The sequence below is a fragment of the Lactuca serriola genome, chromosome 7, assembly GCF_051521515.1.
Source record: "Lactuca serriola cultivar US96UC23 chromosome 7, Lser_US96UC23_V15, whole genome shotgun sequence".
NCBI classification, from domain to species: Eukaryota; Viridiplantae; Streptophyta; class Magnoliopsida; order Asterales; family Asteraceae; genus Lactuca; species Lactuca serriola.
Window position 1 is genome coordinate 198169647 of NC_136414.1, and position 22139 is coordinate 198191785.

Below are 22139 nucleotides of genomic sequence, written 5' to 3' on the forward strand. Positions count from 1 at the left end.
CTTGGAGATTGTTTGGAAATATTATTTCGGTTTATTGTAAGTCGAATTAACATCTTAACCGTTTCTAGAATTTGATTTTCAAGCTTTAGCCATGTCCGACTAAAGCCTTTTTAAATCTGATCTAATAAAATAAATATAACTTTTTCGAAAGTTATACAAAGCAGATGGAAGATGTGAGGTTTGTAAGCAGTGTAAAATAATATCATGCTTTATTATAACATGTTAGGTGTTGTTTGTTTTTTCTGAGGCAAAATGTATGCAGTCTGCGGACCACATCTGTAGACCTCTGCAGTAGAAGAGGTGGACCAAACGTTTGCAGTTTGGAAAAGTAAGACTGTTCGTTTTTTTAACATCTGCAGGCTATTAAAATAAACTGAAATCTAAATAAACTGATTTTTTTTAAACTTCAAAGTGATTTTTTAATATTTCTATGACTTTGTTATAGATAATTAACGAATCTAAATAAACTTTTATGTATTATGGTATAAAAAATAAAAATAAAAATTGTATGAATTAACGTATATATTTGATAAAAACCAACAACTTTGGTTGCAAAGTTATAAGTAAACATTATAATTAGTGATCAAAGAATTTGATACATAAATGGATGGAAATAAACTTCGATTTTTTCAATTAAATCCATTAAAAACGTACCATAAATATTTTCTCGAGATATTGACGATACTGTATTAAATAATGTTTTACAAAATTTGGCAAAAAAATATAATAATATATTATTATTTTTTTTCATATTTATATAAACAACTTCAACGACTATTATTGTAATAAATCTTTATTTATAAATTTGTCAAAAATATCATATTTGTATCGTCGAACGTTTTTTTTTTTAAGTTTTGTAATTTTTTTTTCAAATTGTTTATCATTAATAAAGTTGGAAAAAATATAAATTAAAAAAACTTTAAAAAAATAAAGATATATATATATATATATATATATATATATATATATATATATATATATATATATATATATATATATGTGTGTGTGTGTGTGTGTGTTTTAAGCTAAAAGATGTCTGAAGATGTTTGAAGACTCTGGTCCACATCTGCGCCAAGAAGAGGGCGCGCAGACATTTTTATGTCTGTAGTCTTCAAAAAAACAAACAGTTTGTGAAGGCTAATGTCTGCGTGTGGTCTGCGCAGCGCAGACAGAAGAGGTCACGCAGATCTGCAGACAAAAAACAAACACTACCTTGGTCTCCACAATTTTAAATTGCTAAAATTGGGTTATTTATTTGGATTATTTTTTGCTATAAATAAGATACATGCTACGAGGGAAAGCTTTGTTCGCCTTAGAGACTACTTGGATACACATACTAAATCATCATATGGAATGCCATTATTTTTGGTATATCATCGTTTTTGGTATAATTAAATTTATTTTTGACTTGAAATTTTTTATATATAAAGTCTTGAAAATGATCAATTTTAAAAGAGAAATGGTGGATAGACATGGGGTGGAAGGAAGTAATTTAAGTAGTATATTTGTTTGGATTGTTGCAACTGAGTCAACTTTTGTGTTTGTTTATTGCAGGAAAAATTATTTTCTTCCCATTCGGTTATTATTTAAAAAAATGTATTCTATTATTAAAAAAATATGTTATTGAGAAATTAAATATTTTCCTACCTTTTGATCCTACTAATTCTCCTACCCATTTAAATGATAACATGTGTCCCATTAGTATCCTAAAATATCATTAAATCTCATTAAATGAGCATTAAATATTACACATGTCACCATTTCATTGGGTAGAAGGATATGTAGGAACAAAAAGTAGGATGATTTTTTTGCTGTGATGGATGGGATAGAACAACACAACTAGTTGCACTCACGAATTTGTTACTTGATCCATATTACGACACCATTAAGGGATTTCAGGCATTCAACAAAAATATATTTTAATCAGCTATATTTACCTTTCATGTAAATAGGATATACATTTTTACTTTTATACAAAGCTTGTGGAAAAAGGCCGGCTTGTTTTTGGCATCCATTTACAGACACCGCAGGAATGGAAGCTTTATCTGGGAGTGGTTTATTATTTATGTTTAAAAAAGTATCTATTATATTTTTATGAGTTTTGTGTTTTTTAAGACTAGACGGTATCATGAAGATCTCACTGACAGTAAGCCTACGTGGCCAACTTCACCGCCGCACCTGCACGCCGCAATGTAACTTTTACCGCCGGTATAACAACGGCGATGGTTTTATACCGAGGGTGAAAGTTTGAAAACATGGACGTTGGGTGGGATTTGTGAACGTTGGAAATGACCGTTGCCATATTTATTTATGTTTTTTTATTTTTTCTAACCACTATAAATACAAACATATACTCCATATCATGACATATTCACTCAAACCCCTATCTTTATCTTATCTTCTTAAAAAAATTCTCTAAAAAAACGGAAAATCCGTTACAAAACTATAAGTTGTTGCTAACCATTGGTCAAGCTTCTGTTAAATCATGGGAAACGATTATAGAAACGGTGCAAGAAGAAGAAGAAGAAGTCGAATCTAGGCAACCTAAGACGAGGAAGATGCTTCTCAAAGATCTTTGAAATGTAAACACCTGTCTAATGACACGCTACTTTAATGAAAATTCTGTTTACGGGGAACACCAGTTTCGACGTCGATTCTGAATGGCAAAACATGTATTTCTTCGTATAGTTGGTGACGTTACTAACATTTGAATATATCAGACAACGTCAAGATGCAAGAGGTGCAGATGGGTTTTTCAGAAATACAAAATGTGCAGTTGCGGTTTGTCAGTTAGCTTACGGTTCTGTTTCTGATTCATGGGACAAAATATTTTCAAATGTCTGAACGAGTAGCTAGGGACAGTTTGGATGAGTTTTGTAGATGCGTTGTCACTATTTACGGTCCAAAGTATTTGCGTAAACCCATTTTTATTGACGTTCAATCATTATATGCTCATCATGCTAGTGTTCATGGCTTTCCTGGTATGCTTGCAATTTACACCGGGTGATAAGGGTCACCCTACATTCATACTTGAAGTTGTTGCATCACAAGATCTTTGGATTTGACATACTTTTTTTGGTGCTCCCGGCTCAAACAGCGATATTAATGTTTTAGACATGTCGCCCATATTCAATGAGTTTTGTGATGGGTCCACACCTAACTGTCATTTTCAAGTGAATAGAATGACGTACGGTTATGGATATTATATTGCTGATGGTATATACCCTGAAGTTGTTGTGTTTGTGAAAACGCTAACATGTCCAGGTGATCCAAAACGCATAAAGTATAAAACGTACCAAGAAAAGGCTAGGAAGGATGTTGAACGGGCATTTGGAGTCATCAAGAAGTGTTGACGTATACTACAGCATTCACCTCGTCCTCGAAGTGTGGAAAAGTTTGTCATAATTATGTATGCATGTATCATTTTACATAATATGATTTTGGAAGACGAGCACAAAATAATTTGTCAGTTTCAACCAAATGACAATGCATCCTCTAGTGCGCCAATACCATCTGGTTCCATCCCATGGTGTGCAAGAAGAAGGTCGATACGTGACAATCAAAAACACCATGAGCTTCGCAACAATTTGGCGAAACACATATATCGGGTTAATGAAATTAATTTAAACGAGTCAATTGACAATGATATCGGTGAATATTCGAACTGAAATATTTTATTAAGTTAGTTAATTTAATTTTCATTTTATGATTGTTAAATCAAATGTAATGTTTTTAATTTATGAAATGTTATGTTATTTTAATTAGTATTTATTTTTATGTTTATGCAAATATTTAGATTTTTGAATTAAGAAAAGGAAAATTTGGTAGGTAAAAATATCACCACACCCTACCTCGTAGGTAAAAAATGTCAAAACTACAAAAACTTAGGTGACACATTTTTACTATTGATAAAAATTATACCACACCCTTTAGCCTAATTACATTTTTGTGCATATGAATTGTTTAAAATAGTTGTAACACCCGTGCGCATTGTTGCTGGAGTTCTATAAAAACAGAAAATTGTTAAGAACAAAAGTTTTTAAAACATATAGAAACAGAGCTACCGAAACGGAAAAAATCTTTAAAAACATGTAAAAAATCGAAAATGTAAAAAGTTTATTCTACAAAGAACATATTTGTAAAAACAAATTCGACAAAATAAGTAGTTGTAACTTGTAACCTTAAAGGAAGTCATAACTGAAAGAAATATAAGAAAAAACTTAATTTTAAAGAACTTAAAAAAGAAAATAGAAAAAAAAAAAAAAAAGTAGGGAAACTGTAAACAAAGTTTGGATGGGTTCGTAATTGTAAGTTTAGAAAAACGTATTCACTTTATTCAAAGATCATATTTATAAACTAACAAAAGTCGGAGGGTGGAAAATGAACAAAAGAGGAATTATGAGCTGAGAAATAAAAAAGTAACTTTTAAACTAAAACAAAAGTTGGAGGGTAGAAAATGAATAAAATAGGAACTATGGGTAATTGTAATGTTTAAAAAAGTTTCAATAAGATTTTTCTGAGTTTTATGTTTATCTGTTATATTTTTGTGCATTCAATATAAAAGAATGCAAATTTTCATGTAATTACTTTTTATACTAAAATTGTTATTTACCAACAGCTTAGCTACGGAAATCATAGCTAATCAAACGAGATTTTACCAAACATATTTTGGTCCGTCGCAAAATTCATTACCGACGGATGCCAATGGATTTGGCCGTTTGTAATGCCCTGTCAGTGTGTACTAAACGTCTAAACCCAAACAAACTCTCCTTCATATCCATAAAAGTCTCATTTGACTTCTATATGTACTCTTCATACCTTCATATATCATATTTAATGCTAATGTAGTTATGGTCTATGATGCATGGAAACTTCTCTAAGGTTGCCGTTTCCGTTTCCGAAACTCCATGGAAACTCCTTGAAAATGTTTCTTGGAAGTATCGGATATCATGGAAACGTTTCTGCGAAGTTTCCTTAAAGTTTCGATGAAGTTTCCTAACCGTTTTTATTTTATTTTAAGGTTTACATGAGCTTTTTAAGTTTAAATCCAAAAAAGACTAATGGGCTGTTGTTTTTAAGGCTCAAAACGTATTTGGTATTCCCTTAAGTCCCTAACCGATTGTCGGTCAAAGTCTCCCCTGTCGTGAGTTGTCTCCTGTCTTCTCGATCAAAGACGATTAGTCGATCACAATTCACTAGGATCGTCAATCATCATTCATCACCATTCTTGATTCTCTTAATTCGTGATCACATCATCGATTATGGCTTCTCAAGAAACACAAGGATCATCAACTAAATCAATAGATCAACCTCTATTGCGGGACTTGACATCAATATATATATATATATATATATATATATATATATATATATATATATATATATACACACACACACACACACACACACACATACACACACAATTTTATATTGACGTATCTTTGTCGTATCCATATTTTGATTTTTTGGGTTTTGCCGTTTCCCGTTTCCATTCCGTATCCGTTTCTCATTGCCATATCCGTTTCCGTGCAACTTAGGTTATGGTGACTTAGAATCAAATAATCAGTTGCGTATATAATCGAAGAATCTGAATCATAGCTAGTTTACCTCAACATCTAAAACTGATTATTACTAACTTGGAATTGAAATAAATAGATTAAGCATGCATCCAAATACTCCCAAATGTTTTAGGGATTGTGAAGATGATCGGAGATGAGCTTCTGAATCTGTGCCTGAGTTGAAGATGCTCTAGAATGAGTGAATGATGGAAGGATATGAGAGAAAGAAGTATTTTAAAACTTTGCTTTTTGTATTTTTTCTAATACTTACTTTTTTATACAAATTACGGAGTATTTTTTTTTTCAACTTTTACATCTGGTATTATTGAGACAGACCCGACCCGACCTCTGATATTTTAAAACTTTGAATTTTCTACGCATTTATTGATATCAAGAAAAACTGTGTATGTATTATATAAATTAATAATATGATGTGAAACGGTATTGTTAAACGGAGGAAGCTACGACTGACGGAGGCGTGTATTGCAGATGGCATCGCCGTTGTGGTTGTGTTTCTGCTTGACTATCACAGCCGCCATAACTCGAGCTCAAAACACCACCGATCCAGCTGAAGGTACTTCTTCATCCTCCCTCCCTCTCTCTCTCTCTCTCTCTCTCTCTCACTATGTCTACATGTTTTGCTTTCCTCTACTCAATTTTATCAAGATCTCCGATTAGTGGTTGTGTGTGTGTGTTTTATCCAGAGAGAATTTCGTTCGCTCATTTATTCAGAATTCGATTTGAGTTTCATTTTCATTCGCATTAAAAGATGTTATTGATTAATGATTAGATTAGATGCTCTAACAAACCCAGCTTAATTTTATCAAAATTTTCCAACAAATCCAGCATTTATTAGAAAAACTCAATTATATAATAATAAAATTAAATTAAAATTTTCAATTGAAATATTGATTAGTTTTCTTATTTGTATTTTCGAATCTAATGTAATAGTATATAAAAGCTATCCAAACTCACAAGTCGACTAGCTTGAGGTCATCATTGAGAGAGAATCGATCGGCTCATTTTTGGACGTACTATTGACTTTTAATTTTGTTACTGTGTTACATGTGTTTTCTCTACAGTTAGCATATGTAATTTTAACAGAATATGTAAATATGAGTTATATTTCATTTTTTATTATATAGTAAAATGTAAAAAAAAAAACTAGACGAAAACGTTTCAATATGTTAATATATGTAACATTAACTGGAATTATTATTTGCATTTAAGAAACTAATTGTTATTCAAAAATAAAAATAAAAAATAAAAAATTATACACCAACCAAAGCCGATCCATAATATTTTAACCCATACCCAATACCCAAAAATAATAAATAAGTAAATTTGACTTGTGAAATCAGGTACTACCATCAGTTGTACCAATTCTAATTAATATCGCAAACTTTTGTATATTACTATTGGGATGCTTGTGTTGTATACTCTTGAATTATTTATATGATTTTTCTTTCTAGATTATATATATGACCACACACACTATGTATATAAAGTTCATACGATTATTATAAATCTCTGAAGTTATAAAAAACTACTCGAAGAATTTAATATTTTTCAATTTAATCATTGGAAGTTTTAAATTTTATAAAACATCTTTAACCTAAAAAATAATTGTCCGGTTGTGTTTTGTAACTCATCAATAGAAAAATAACTGGAGTGACTTAAAAGAAAACACATCTAAGGGGTGTTTGGAATTTGGATAAATTAGATTAGCTTATTAGCTTATTTGTGAAGAGAATACACAATAATCAAAGAATGAGATGTTTATTAAAATCAGTTTATTTAGTTCATTCCTACATAAATAAGCTGATTTTTAAGGATTTCTATCAAAACACTTAAAGTTAGCTTATTGTGGTGGGAATAAGCAATAAACAATAAACATCATTTTTTTCCCTATCCAACCACCCCTATATATGTAGATAAATTAATTGGAAAAAAAAAACTTTGCATGGTTAAATAAAAAAACCAAATTACATTGATCTTTGTCAAATCCTAAATTTTATATCGCACGGTGAATGAGAGCTCTTTAGAAAAACAATTCATAACCCTCAATCGGTAATTTGTTAGGATGGCTAGGGGTCATTTCGTATTTAACTAAAAAATTAAGGTTGCATTTGACAATTTGTGAAACAAATATCCACCGACTTCAATTCATCAAATTCCTTTCTTTTTCCCGCTTGAACGGAGTAGCACGGTGGTTTATACGAAAAACTGAGATTGTGGCCATTAGGTTAATGTTATCAAAATCAATGTCACAACTGTTGAATTTAGTTTTCGATTTTGTTAATTTGAGGAATAATAGAGTTACTAGTACCATAGTTATGAATGAAACTGAAGAAAACTGGTGTTGCAGCGAGAGTTATAAATGCAATGTTCAGCCAATGGGGGATACCAGAAAGTTCAGTAACAGCGATGGGATGGAACATAAGCGGAGAATTATGCAGCGGCGCTGCCGTTGACAATACCAACTTCGATTACCATATTTACAATCCCGGTATCAAATGCGACTGTAATTTCCCCAATTCTACTTGCCACATCACCCACCTGTGAGTGTATTCTTTCCCTTCAAATATAAAACTCTGTTATGTTCGAATTAACTTTAGGAACATTATCTTTTTGTCACTTCGATCAGAAACGTTTTTGCAATGGACGCAGTGGGCACAATACCGGAAGGACTCTGGACTTTGACTTACCTTACCAGTCTGTATGTATGCGGCTATTTCTACACTAGCTATATTGTTAACTACCATAGAAAGTTAAAACCTAAAAGTTATGAATATCTATGCTTGTATTCTGCTAAACTATCAAACTTTTGCTACAGTAGTTTGGTCAAGAATTACTTAACAGGTCCCTTGTCACCTTCCATTGGCAATTTAACCCGGATGCAGTACATGTAAGTCATCCCTTTTTGATATTTTAAACTCAAATAATGATTTTGACCTCTATGTCTTTAAGATAATATATAATGATGATTTTTTTTAATAGAAATATCAGCTTCAATGCGTTATCAGGGCAGGTTCCACGTGAGCTAGGACAGCTTACTGATCTTAGACATCTGTATACTTCCTCCTATACTTTGTTAACCTTTATGCAAATCAGCAACTTCTTCTGTTTAATTCTTTGTTATATTTTCTTTAATTTTTTATGTTGCAGGAAATTTGGCACAAACAATTTCAAAGGCTCTCTGCCTTCTGAACTTGGAAATTTGAGAAGATTAGAAAGGCTGTAAGAACTAAGAACACTCATCTTGAACTCCTCTTTCATTACTATTGCACCCACCAATGCATTCTGTTGTGCATATATGTGAACAATATCACTGATTACATATTAATGTATGTTCATTTTGTCAGTTGGATCATTAGCTCTGGAGTTGGTGGTGATATACCTTCCACATTTGCTAATTTACAGAACCTACATCTAGTGTAAGAGAGTTTATATTTAATGATGTTTCAAGGCACTTCATCCATCATATAAAAAATTGTGAATTGTGATACATACACCCTTATAAAAATACATCTCATTTTCATTCTACATTTCTACTTCATAAACAATTTTCGAGAAGGTGCACCATATGTTTATTCTTCTCAGTTTTTAATAATTTGGGTCATTTATTGTGGAAAATAATTCTTGGTTTCTCAGAGGGGCTTCTGATAATGGATTCACAGGCAGAATACCGGACTTTATAGGGAATTGGTCACAGTTAGTATCATTGTAAGCAAGCATCTAGATTATTTACATGCTTTTCATTTGGAATTTTTTTAAATATAAGTCATACTTGATGTAGGAATTTTGAGGGAAACTCTTTTGAAGATTCTATACCACCGACATTTTCAAGACTAACCTCTTTGCAGAACTTGTAAGCCTTTGTTTTCTAAAGAATTCATTATTATATTCTGCAAGTTACTATCTTGATCGTTTAATTTGCAGAGTAAACTCTAAACTGCGTTGGTTCTATAACGTTATAGGAGGATAAGTGGCTTATCTAATGGAACTCTGGATTTTATTAAGGATTTGAAGTCCCTGAGAGTTCTGTAAGCAAATATTTGATATTTTTTTAAACCTACCCATGCTTCCTTTATTATCCCGAAGCTTAATATATAACAAGATGTTACCTCTTGCAGAATGTTGAGAAATAACAAACTTTCTGGCTCTATTCCAAATAACATAGGAGAATATACAAACTTGACATATCTGTGAGTAATCGGAATATATAGATTTACTTCCATTAAATGAATATTATCTAATAAAGAAGAGCTCTCCATTTGGGTGTCTACTTTTCAGGGATTTGAGTTTCAACAATTTGAGTGGACTGATTCCAAGGGGATTGTTCAACTTGAGTCGATTATCTTTCTTGTAATACACATATTCTTCTTGTATGATAAGTAATATGTGGTCAATAGGTCTTGTTATTGACCAGTTTTACATATCATCATTCTCAGGTCTCTTGGAAACAACAGTTTAACGGGTACTCTTCCCGATGCAAAGAGCACAACTCTCAGAAATATGTAAGTGAATTTTGTATTTGCAAAATTGATTATAGGTTGGTTAATCAAAAAGAAAATGTGATACAAATTCAGATATGTTTGGCCAAAATACAATCAAACCAAGAATATTATGTGTCTATTCTAGAAGGGAAAAAAGGGCAAATGTGGAAAGTGGCTAAATGAACAAATCTGCTGCCATCCATTCTAGAACTTTGTAACCCCATCCGTTCTTGAACTCTGTAACCCCCCCATTTTATTTCTTTAGTTTGTGCCTTCTGTTCATGTTCAAGTTCCTGGAAGGCTAGTTGAAGCCATGCACAACTTCAACTTCTTTGTAGTCACCACCTTGGTAAATATGCAAAGAGCACAATGCATTACACAATCTTCTTGCTGCATCCCAAGTTCTGATAGGAAGTTCTTCAACCATATAAGCTTCTTTCTTGTTTCAGCAATTGTTATGTACTTTGCTTATGTGGTTGAAAGAGCAACAGTCTTTGTAACCTGATTGTTGTATCCCTCATCATGAACATAACCGGTTGCGCTCTTTCCCCAAATCCATACAACCCCCTAAATCTACATCAGAAAAACCTTCTAAGACTATCCATTTTCTTCTGAAGCGTAAGGCAACCTCGGAAGCACCTTTCAAGTAGCTTAGCAACCACTTGACTCCTTCCAAATGCTCTCTCCCTGATTTTGACATAAAATGACTCACAACACCCACTACATGAGCGATATTTGGTATGGTGCACACTATAGCATACCTCTAGCTGTCAACTACAAAAACATAGGGAACTTTAGCCATCTTCTTTGTCTTTATCCTTTTTGGGGGACTATTTCTTTGAGAATCTCAACTGACTTCACAAAGTTTTACTCTTGGGTATTGTATCTTTTATACTGAACTTCTCTAGAAATTTCTTGATGTATTTTTTTTGACAAAAGGGTTCAACTTTTCTTCCACGACCTTCTTCCACTGTATGGAGTATTTCATCCTTAAAAGCCTTTGAATAATATTCAAGTTTACCATTCTCTATCAATAACAAATAGTTTGTTGATGGAGACTACATGATTGACTTTCTGTGATGTATCTCCGAACAACAGGAGATTTAGACTTTTCCTCGTTTAGCCTCTGGACTCCCTTATCTCCAGGTTTATGTGAGTTCCCACTACCTCCTGAATCTTCAGCTATCTCATGAGTACCGATAGGTTTTGCAATGTTGTCTTCTGAGATTTCTGAACTCAATTTGATCTTGCTTTTTTGGTTTCTTTTCTCCGTGGGGGCTTATTGCAATCTTATCCTTGTATAAGGTACTCTCGTTGAACACCACATTTTGACTTTTGATAACCTTTTTGTTTTGGTTATCCCAAAAACAGTAACCCTTGGCATCCAACCCATAGCCTATGAAGATATATTTCTTTGCCTTTTCCTTGAGTTTGTCTCTTTTAAAATCCTTGATCTTCATATAGGAGACACAACCGAGTACATTCAAATAAACCTTCCGACTAGCCATTCCTTTTCTGGAATTCAAAACCCAGGGGATTGAGGGTTCTCCATTGATTAAGTATGTTGTGCTAACTGGATTTGCCCATAACATCATCGTGGGCAACCCTTCATTTAATCTTATGGTATTTGCCCTCTCGTTCAGTGTACAGCTTATCTCTCAACCACACCATTCTGCTGAGGTGTTTCAGGAATTGTTTTCAACGTCTTGATTGCATATTCATCACAATAATCATCGAATTTTTTAGTGTTGTACTCATCCTCATTGTCCGACTTCAAACATTTAATCTTCTGACATGTTTCGTTTTCCACAGCAACTTTCCATTTCTTGAAGATACTAAATACTTGAGATTAGCTGTTTGTGAAATAAACCAAACTTTTATACTGCATTTATCAATGAAAGTAACATAATACATGGAACCTCCCACCGAATACTAAAGTGAGACAATATATATATTTAAATAAACTAGCTCTAACTTCCCAAACTCCCACCGTCATTCTCGGGGATCATTAGTTATTTTTGCACACATTGTATTGACTCTAAGCCTTGTCAATGTGAGAGAGAGGAAAAATCCGTGGATGGACTGTGTAGTTCCTTTCATTTACATCATTCAGATACATCTTCTCTAAATTTTCTATGTTCTTTTAGTTTCATTACATCGTAATTTTTCTTCTTATCAAAATGTTTCTTTTTCTGATTTTCATATAATTATCTTCTTGCAGTGATTTGTCATATAATGAACTATCTGGGACACTTCCTTCTTGGGCCATTGACCCAACCTTACAACTGTACGTACTTTACTTTTTATATTTCTTTTAAAATTTTAATTTGTACCATGTCTATTTTCTATTAAAAAGTGGTAAAATATACATTACCTTATAGCCTAGTTTTAAAGCTAATATCACATTTCTAATTATTAGATATTCCTATCTAGTTATATTGTAATTATATAGTTGTTTTAGATTAGGATTCTACTTTCCATAGATAGGTTTCATCTTCTATATATATATTGAGAGGTTGAGATTGCAAATATCATAAAGGAACTTAATTAAGTCTTACATGGTATCAAGCCTAAAAGACCACCCTAACCGCAGATCCCTAATTCTTTCTTTGGCGATCAAGTTTCTCCTATTCTCCTCTCTTTTTTCACGATTAATTTTCCTTCTCCTTTCTCGATGAACTCTAGATACCTATATGGAGCAACCACATGGGTTTGCTGCTCAAGGGGAATTTGGAAAAGTTTGTAAATTGTGTAAATCACTGTATGGTTTAGAGCAATATCCTTGGGCTTGGTTTAAGATGCATTTTGCTTGTGGTGTCTATTGATGATATTGTGAATTGTGATTACTAGGAGTGATGGAACTGAGATCAAGAAACCGAAATATTTCTTTTCATCTCGGTTTCAAACTAAGTACTTAGGTACTTTAAAATATTTTTTGGAAATTGAAGTCTCATACTTGAAAAACGAACTATTTGTCTCAACGGAAATAACTGCTTGGGCATTTTGAAGGATTATGGGATGATTGAAACAAAACATTGGGAGACCCTAATAATTCCAAATGTGAAATTGAAACCAGACGATGGAGATCCACTTGAGGATCCAAAGAAATACAGAGGAATTGTGGGAAAGCTTAAGAACCTCACATTGGGATGTTTTTAGTCTTATTCTAACGTATCTATAGTGAAGTTGGCTACAATGGTATCCTATATCAGAATCACAGTCATCATGTCATCCAAGGGTTGTCAACTACAATGGGATCCTACAAACCTGCAATCTACTACATGCTATTATGTGTTTGTTGGGAGGGAATCTAGTTTCGTGTAGAAGTAAGAAACATAATGTCATTTCCCAGTCAAGTGCACTTGAATAGACTAAATATGGTTTGTTCAATCTAGACCAATGAATTTGTATTGTAATAATGAGGCGGCTATTCATATTGCAAACAATCATGTGTTTCATGAAAGGACTAAACATATCAAAGTATACTGCCATTTCATTCATGAAAGGACTAAACATATCGAAGTATACTGCCATTTCATTCGTGAATAGCTAGAAGATGGAACTATCTCTACTCCCCATGTTCGAAGTCAACTTGTTGATGTCTTCACCAAAGCATTACCTAGTTTGTTGACCTCTGCTATTTGTAACAAGTTGGGCATGATTAACATCTATGCTCCAGATTGAGGGGGAGTGTTAGAATGTAAATATTGTACTTATTATCTTTGGCCCAGTTAGCCCATGGGTCATAGGATTCCCAGCTTTCAGATTTCTATAGTCGTGTACAACTGTACATTTTCCTTGTATAACACACAACAAATAAAGTATTTTCAGCCTCAATCAATTCCTTCTTTACGCTATAGATAGGTCTCATCTAACTTATATGTTGAGAGATTGAGATTGTAAATATCATTAAGAAAGTTAATTAACTCTTACACTGATGTGTGTACATGTAGTAACATACTTGTGAACAACTTCACTTTAAACAATTCAGAATTGAATTGTCTCCAAAGCGGTTTCCCTTGTGGTCGTGGATCACCAAGATGTAAGCTAAAAACGAAGCTTATTTTGTTAATAATAATTTTTTAAGTAAATTACATTATTGGTCCAAGTAAAATGATTATATACTTGGAATAAGGACTAAACCGTTACAAAGACCAAAATTGCAAAAACCAGTTATATTCTTGGACCAAAGATGTAATTTACTCTAATGTATTTTATTAAATTGATTGGTGGAGTACTCTTTTCATGTTGATTTACAGATAGTAACTTTGGAATCAATTGTGGTGGCCCACAAATTACATCCTCAAGTCAAATAGTCCACGAGCAAGACAACAAACCTCTTGGACCAGCAACATACTACTTGAGCCCCGAAAAGAAGTGGGCTGTCAGCAATGTGGGAGGAAGAGGCATCTTTCATAAAAACACAGAGTCCACCCAACGCCAATTCAACAACACATTAGCATCCACTTTACGCCAATTCACAAACGCTATAGATTCAAAACTCTTCCAAACAGCAAGACTCTCTACTGAATCATTAAGATATTACGTTTTAGCCCTCGAGAATGGTAACTACACTGTAAAACTCCAGTTTGCTGAACTTGTGGTTGAAGATGGTCCCACTTGGAGAAGCCTTGGAAGGCGAATATTTGACATTTATATCCAGGTATATATGTGTTAAATAACATTTCCTTTTGACTTAATGAGATTAATGAGTTAAGCACTTAAGCTGGACAGCTATGCATGGCTGTTTCTTTTTTACTTAATCCAGACATAATGACTTAATGAGTTAAGCCAAAAATCTGGCTTAATGTATTAAGACACTATAACTCTTGACCTATTTGTCATTCTTCTTTTTCCTTTTTTTTTTTTTTTGGGGGGGGGGGAATGTAATGTTAAATGGTCATATAATCTCATTCTGACAATTTATTACGTCGAGAAAAGAAACAAGCTTTATGTATACAACACTTTATTGGGGCATATATCATTACCCATTTAGTCGTTTTTTTCATACAGGACTTCATGAGAAAAAAAGTAGTCCCTTTATTGAAACAGTAGAAATGGCTGCTATGCATGGTTTGGTGGAAATAACAGATTCCATCAAATTTTGATTTTTGTTGCATGGTCCTTGTGGTTTCACTTTGTTGCAACCTTGGTCCCTGGGTCGTTATTTTTTTTCAGGGAAACCAGGTGTTTAAAGATTTTGATATCAAAAGGGCTGCAGGGGGAGCTTCATTTAGTCCTGTTACAAGGGAAGTGACAGCTGAGGTTTTAAATAACTATCTTGAAGTACATTTCTTTTGGGCTGGAAAAGGGTTTTCTTATATACGTGATCAAGGAGATCTTGGACCTCTTATCTCAGCAATCAGTGCCACCCCAAGTAAGTTTTCTTTCTTGAAATTCGTTGTTAATTTTTTGGTATTCATTCTTGACAAAATGACGAGAACGCCCTTTACTTGTTTTTGTACAGATTTCATACCTACTGTGGGCAACAATCCGTCTTCCAATAACAAGAACTATAATACCAGTTTGATTGTAGGGATCTGGACTCCGATTGGAGTTGTGAGCCTTTTGACATTATTAGCCCTATATATTATCCGTCAGCAAAGGAAAAGGAGGGATACATCTGGAAATTATGATGAACATGAAGGTGGTTTTTTCTGGATCTTTCTTTATGACAGGAGGGATACTTTTGGATTTCTTTTTTACATTTGATAATTTTCAGAGTTTTTGGGAATTGACACAAGGCCATATACTTTTGGTTATGGAGACTTGAGAGATGCAACAGATGATTTTAGTCCTGCAAATAAGCTTGGGGAGGGTGGTTTTGGACCTGTTTACAAGGTACTTTATACTCTTTTTTTTTTTTTTTTAATGAAGAGTCCGTTTTTGCTTCTTATAAATAAAGTAAACCATAATTGGTTGGATGGAATGGAATGACGAAAAAGGGAAAGATTAGTTAATGGAATGAGTCATTACTCATTACATTCCTTGCTCATGTTTAGTTGTGTCGGAATGGAATATGATTTTTCATGAGTTTTATAGTATGTGTAAATACAGTGTATAATTTGAATTATACTTTATAGATTATTTTAAGGGATAATAAGCTAAAATGACCAAAATGGGAGGCTTCCTATAACATTCTTTTATTTGTTTATTTATTAGTTTTAACTTATTTTGTTGTCTATTTATTAATTAATAACAACATCATGTTTGAATGACTCATTCCATTCCTCCAGCCAACCAAACATGAAAATGGGATGTAATGATCCATTCCATTCTCAACCCCAATTCCATCATAACACTATTGCTAGTTGCTACAACCTAAAAATCTTTTCAACAATAAACAGGGAACACTGGAAGATGGAAGAGTAATAGCTGTTAAAAAACTATCCATAGCCTCACACCACGGTAGGAGTCAATTTGTGGCAGAGATTGCTACAATATCTGCTGTCCAACACCGTAACCTTGTAAAATTATATGGATGCTGCATCGATGGAGAAAAACGTCTTCTTGTCTATGAGTATCTTGAAAACAAGAGTCTTGATCAAGCATTATTCGGTATAAAAAGTTACATATTTTTAGACATCAAATATAAAGTACTAAAAAAGTATAATGCGATAATGTTACATTTGGGGTTTTCATCTGTGATGCAGGAAGCAACAGATTGTCACTTAAATGGTCCACCCGTTTTGATATATGTTTGGGAATAGCAAGAGGTCTCGCATATCTGCATGAGGAATCTCGTGTACGAATTATACACCGAGATGTGAAATCTAGCAATGTTTTGCTTGATTCTGATTTGAACCCCAAGATAGCAGATTTTGGTCTAGCCAAGCTTTACGATGACAAGAAAACACACTTGAGTACTCGTGTTGCAGGCACATTGTAAGATTTAATTACTTGACATTTCAACTTTTTCTCATTGTAAGTAACACATGAATCGACTAAGTCTTACTGATTCACTGTGTAGTGGATATCTTGCACCAGAGTATGCAATGTGGGGACACCTTACGGAGAAGACTGATGTGTTTGGGTTTGGAGTCGTGGCTCTAGAGATTATCAGTGGAAGGCGCAATTCAGATTCAAGTTTGGAAGATGACAAAATCTACCTTCTTAATTGGGTATGCTTCATCTTCTTCTTGATGCATGCCAAAACCTGCATTTTTTTTATGATGTTTACTGGCCTTTGGTATGATTTTTAGGCGTGGAAGCTACATGAAGATAATCGCGAATTAGAGTTGGTGGATGAAGAATTGTCTGAATTTGATGAGGGTGAAGTGAAAAGAATGATGAGAATTGCCCATTTGTGTACGCAAACCTCGCCAACACAACGACCATCAATGTCACGTGTGGTGGCAATGCTTTCTGGAGATATGGAAGTAGCCGGTGTCATTACTCGACCAGAGTACTTGTCGTGTTTCGAGTTTTATGATTCTACAACATTTAAGAGTGATAGTACACTTTCAATAGTTTCACCACATTCACATGATGATTCCTTACCGATGCTTCACAATATCGTGGGAGAAGGTATGTGACATAAATGTGGAAGATGGTTGAACGCAAATGTAATTGTTATAATATTGATAGTATAAATGAATTATAGATAAAACCTTTTATTGTGATGCGTAAAATGATACTGTCTCGACAATAACTTGCTACCAAAAAGGCTTTTATGTTAGGTACAGTTAAGTCGAACCGAATCGTCTCTTCACAAGAGCATCATATGAGATCTATATTACATACATAGTGGCTTGTTGGGAGGATCACATAACGCCTCATTACTAACAAGTCAAGCCAAGGAACTTAATCCACATTGGAAATATAGCTCCATGCTAGACTGAAAACCTTCGCCATTTGTAGTCTAGGGATGAACATGGTGCGGTACCGGGTAATACACCAGAGTATGTATCAGGTTTTTTTGTTCTTTACTAAAAATTGTATTTGTCACTTTTTTAACTTATTAATTAACCTTTTAGTTTTTTAGTTTAGTGTGCTAAATGCCAAAATGATGATGACTGATGTGCAACTTGCATTTGAAAATTGAATTGGAATATATATATATATATATATATATATATATATATATATATATATATATATATATATATATATATATATATATATATATATATATATATATATATATATGAGAGTTAGGTTCAAATATTTCTAGCAACTACTGTGTTCTTAAATGCACTAATCACAATTTAGCAAATAATTAAATAATTAATTAAATCAAAAAATGTATTTCTGGTTTTTTGCATTTGCAATTAAGGAAACAAAATAAATATATGTTGAACTAATAATATCTTTAATTAAAATTCTTAATTTAAAACCGCCACTTACGTGCTTAATCTCTTTCTTTCTTCCTCTGCAAATCGAAAAGTCCATTAGCTGCCGATCAAAAACACTACTATTATTTCTCTTGAAATTTTATTTCAGCCGTCACTCATAGTGTTTCAATGAACCCCCTAATTTTATTTGAAAATTAAGGTATCGATATTCAAGAAAAATAGGAGGTTTGAAGCTAATGCCAATGGTGGTGGAAAGAAAATCATGACAGGTTAATTTCTATATCATCTCTTTATAATTTATTATGCTGTCAATTGAGATAAATGTATTTAGATCTCTTTGAATTTTATTAGTATTTGGTTTTTGTTTTTAATAAATAACATTAATGCTTTTTGAAAGTTGTAAGAATCGGTGAATGTAAATCGCAATAAGATTTGTATATATGCAAATTAATATAGTCATTAATGCTTTTTTCATTATCGTCTTCGTTTGGTATCTTCAATTTGTTATTTGATTTGTGGTTAATGGGTTGATTCATTAAAATTAGGTTTTAATTGTATTTTTCCAATCTCGTTGTGTAGTTTTAAAACTTCATTTAATTTAATCCATAAATTATTTAAATTACAGTAAAGTTATACTATATTCTAATTATATCTCAATGATAATAATATTTTCTTGACGTTTGCATTTTGATATGGAAAAAAAACATGAAAAACGAATTAATGTTTTTGTTAGATTTTAATGGTTTTTTATATTTTATGTTTTAAAGAGGCAGAGATTGATGTGATGAAGAAAACAAAACATAGAGAACGAATGTATATTCTAACAAAATTTGTTCTACAAAAAATATATAAAATGATTGTTAACAATTAAAATGGATTAGTGTTTTTGTTAAATTTTATAGGTTTATTCTTATAGAATATACTAAAAGTTTTAATATTTTAAAGTTGATTATGTTTTTTTTTTTTTTTGTGGATATAGATTTTGAAGAGACTGTCATTGATATGGAAAAAGAAGAAAACATGGAGAACGAGAGTATTCCAGCAGAATGTATTCTGCCAGAATGTATAAAGTGTTTCTTAACAATAATATTCTTTCAGAATGGATTAGTTTTTTTGTTCAATTTTGATGTTTTTATTTTTATTTTTTTAACCATTCTTTGTTTTAATCTTTAAGAATAAATGTAAGTCTTATTCTTTACGAATTAATGTAATTAGGGATTCTTAAAAAATAAAATCAATATTCATTAGAAAATGTTATTTTTGATAATATGTTGTATAATTCTTTAAACATGTTAACTATAAAAACTATATTGAATGAACCATATTCTGCAAAAATAAAATTGAAAATATATTTATTAGTTTATGTTTGACTCTGTCATTCTTTCTGCCAGAATAAAATCGGTTAGTATTAGAAATTATAATTGAATTAAATTTGAGTTAATTTAAAAAATGCAGAATTAAAAAAAAATAAATTAATTATCTTTTAAAATCCAAAAATTTCCTTTTTTAATATAGGTTAATTGACCAAAACACCCTTCTGCTGAAATTTGTGTGATTATATGGTACATGTTACCCTATTGTAATATCGTAGACCCTCAGATCATGACCATTGATTTTATTCATCCATTGATCCAGAATTGTTCTTACGGGCACACAATAGATATAAGAAACAAAATAACCTAGCCTATATATATATATATATATATATATATATATATATATATATATATATATATATATATATATAAAATAAATGAAAGTTTTTTTTGTCACTTGTCACACTCTCATTCAATTTGCCAAATGTCATTTTGTGGTTATTTTGAATTAATTTTTGTTCTATATGTTATTTTATGAGTTTTCTATTTTATTAAATTTCACATAATATTTTAATGTAATAATTACAATAAATCATTTTTAATAAATTAAGGTTTTTTTATGCCACTTGTGACACTCTCATTCAATTTGTCAAATGTCATGTTGGGGTTATTTTGAATTAATTTTTTTTTTCACATGTCATTTTATGAGTTTTTCTATTTTATTAAATTCCACATAATATTTTAATATAGTAATTACAATAAATGTATTAATAAATGAATATTAATTACACTAATAAACTTACCTTTTAATTTCAAAATTCTTAAAACTAAAGCTCATTATTTCTTTTCTTTATTTAAATTATTTATTTAAATTGAAAAGATAAAAATATTTTCATTATAATAAATCATTATTTTTCTTACTTTTTTATAAATTGAAAGTTCTCAAATATTTTAATATTTATATTAACATTTATGACCTTTATATTTAACATTTTCTATTTTATTAAATTCTACATAATATTTTAATGTAATAATTGCAATAAATGGATATTAATTTCATTAATAAACTTACATTTTAATTACAAAACTCCCAAAATTAAAACTCAAATGTTTGTTTTTCTTTATTTAAATTATTTGTTTAAATTTAAAAGATAAAAAAACATTTCCATTATAATAATTCATTGTTTTTTTTTCTTATAAATTCAAAGTTTTCAAATATTTTGACTTTTATATTTAACTCTTTTTTTTAGATCAACTCATGTAATACGTGGGTCTCACAACTAATGTGTGTGTGTGTGTGTGTGTGTATATATATATATATATATATATATATATATATATATATATATATATATAACTGATTGGTAAGGTACAAACATGGTATTCAAAAGTATGTACTGCTACCGTGCCAAGATTACATAATTGGTACAGTATTACCAACCAATCAAATTGGCTACCAACTTAATTGGTTCTGTTGGTAGCTTGTTGGTTGGTTTCTATTGGTACACATTTGACAACCTTAATCTGTATAGGAATACATGACGTAACTATACACAATTATATGTCCTTGTTGGATAGTAACAACCTCTTAAATATTAACTTCTTAGATCATTTAATTCGAAAAAGTATATTACTATTTTAATAGTTTATGTAATCATTATTACTACACTAATTATCTTAAAAAATAGACCATATAAAATGTTCTTCACTATTGTTATATACAAAAGTGCCTAGTAATCATCGATGATCAATCATAATTTCCCTATGATTTACTCTTGGATCTTTATGATAGGTTTTGTATATACTTCCCTAGATCATTAGTTGACAGTCGAAACAAGTATTTTAATCTAAGACAAACAAACAACTAAAACCTACAAGGATCTTAACCTAAGTAATATGAACAATTACAAGAGGGATCAAAATTACTAATCTTTAACAAAACCAATTTGCGTGAAGACCTTTGATGTAGAAATCGAGTCCACCGATCCAAAGAAGAATAACCAAAGTAGATCACATCTAATCGTTCACACCCAACAATTCCAAATTATTGATGTTAAAAATTAATTCTTCCCACGATCCGAAGAAATCACTGTTAGAATATAGGTTTTTGATGACACACAATGATTTATGATATGCAAAAGTGCGTGTCCTCAAAATATGTGGTGATTTCAGAGCTTGGGTTCACGCTCACCCCACCTCTCACTACATTATTTGCAAAACTGTTGTAGGAGTTGTTGCTATTAGTGTGTTCATACTCAGTTACTTCTATAAACTTAATAGAAAGTGTTAGATTGATAGATGATATTTTTTATATAATGAATTTATTGAATGTGATTCAGTTTGAATATTAGTACATTTATTTGTTTATTGTATGAAATTGATTGTTTTGTTATATATGTATTTTATATTGTATTATGAGACATTAATTGTCATTTAATTGGAAAATTAGTAAATCTATAATTTTTTTAAACA

General features: G+C 31.5%; 1 protein-coding gene across 4 annotated transcripts; it reads left to right on the forward strand.

Annotated features, from left to right (window-relative positions):
* Window positions 1-5973: 5973 nt before the first annotated feature.
* Window positions 5974-18045, forward strand: LOC145061499 (putative LRR receptor-like serine/threonine-protein kinase At1g56140). Of its 4 annotated transcripts, none has more exons than XM_079008988.1 (24): window positions 5974-6132; window positions 7927-8119; window positions 8206-8277; window positions 8395-8466; window positions 8559-8630; window positions 8727-8798; window positions 8924-8995; window positions 9213-9284; window positions 9358-9429; window positions 9539-9604; window positions 9695-9766; window positions 9855-9926; window positions 10013-10078; window positions 12279-12344; window positions 14011-14099; window positions 14317-14720; window positions 15236-15434; window positions 15525-15704; window positions 15780-15898; window positions 16405-16615; window positions 16711-16942; window positions 17028-17178; window positions 17260-17584; window positions 17724-18045. In XM_079008988.1, exons 1-24 carry the CDS (start codon window positions 6048-6050, stop codon window positions 17744-17746), a joined length of 3057 nt encoding a protein of 1018 aa, XP_078865114.1. In that variant the 5' UTR covers window positions 5974-6047; the 3' UTR covers window positions 17747-18045. The 4 variants fall into 4 exon arrangements, with proteins under 4 accessions (XP_078865114.1, XP_078865115.1, XP_078865116.1 ...); XM_079008989.1 differs by having other exon boundaries at window positions 8398-8466; XM_079008990.1 differs by lacking the exons at window positions 5974-6132; window positions 7927-8119 and having other exon boundaries at window positions 8214-8281.
* The last annotated feature ends 4094 nt before the right edge of the window (window positions 18046-22139 follow it).

Excerpts from the sequence above, each read along its gene's own strand:
- LOC145061499 (XM_079008988.1), top strand. The coding sequence starts at position 6,048 with ATGGCATCGCCGTTGTGGTTGTGTTTCTGCTTGACTATCACAGCCGCC. Across the intron at positions 8,799-8,923 it reads TTGAGAAGATTAGAAAGGCT|TTGGATCATTAGCTCTGGAG; the intron begins GTAAGAACTAAG and ends TCATTTTGTCAG. Across the intron at positions 16,616-16,710 it reads TCTTGATCAAGCATTATTCG|GAAGCAACAGATTGTCACTT; the intron begins GTATAAAAAGTT and ends TCTGTGATGCAG.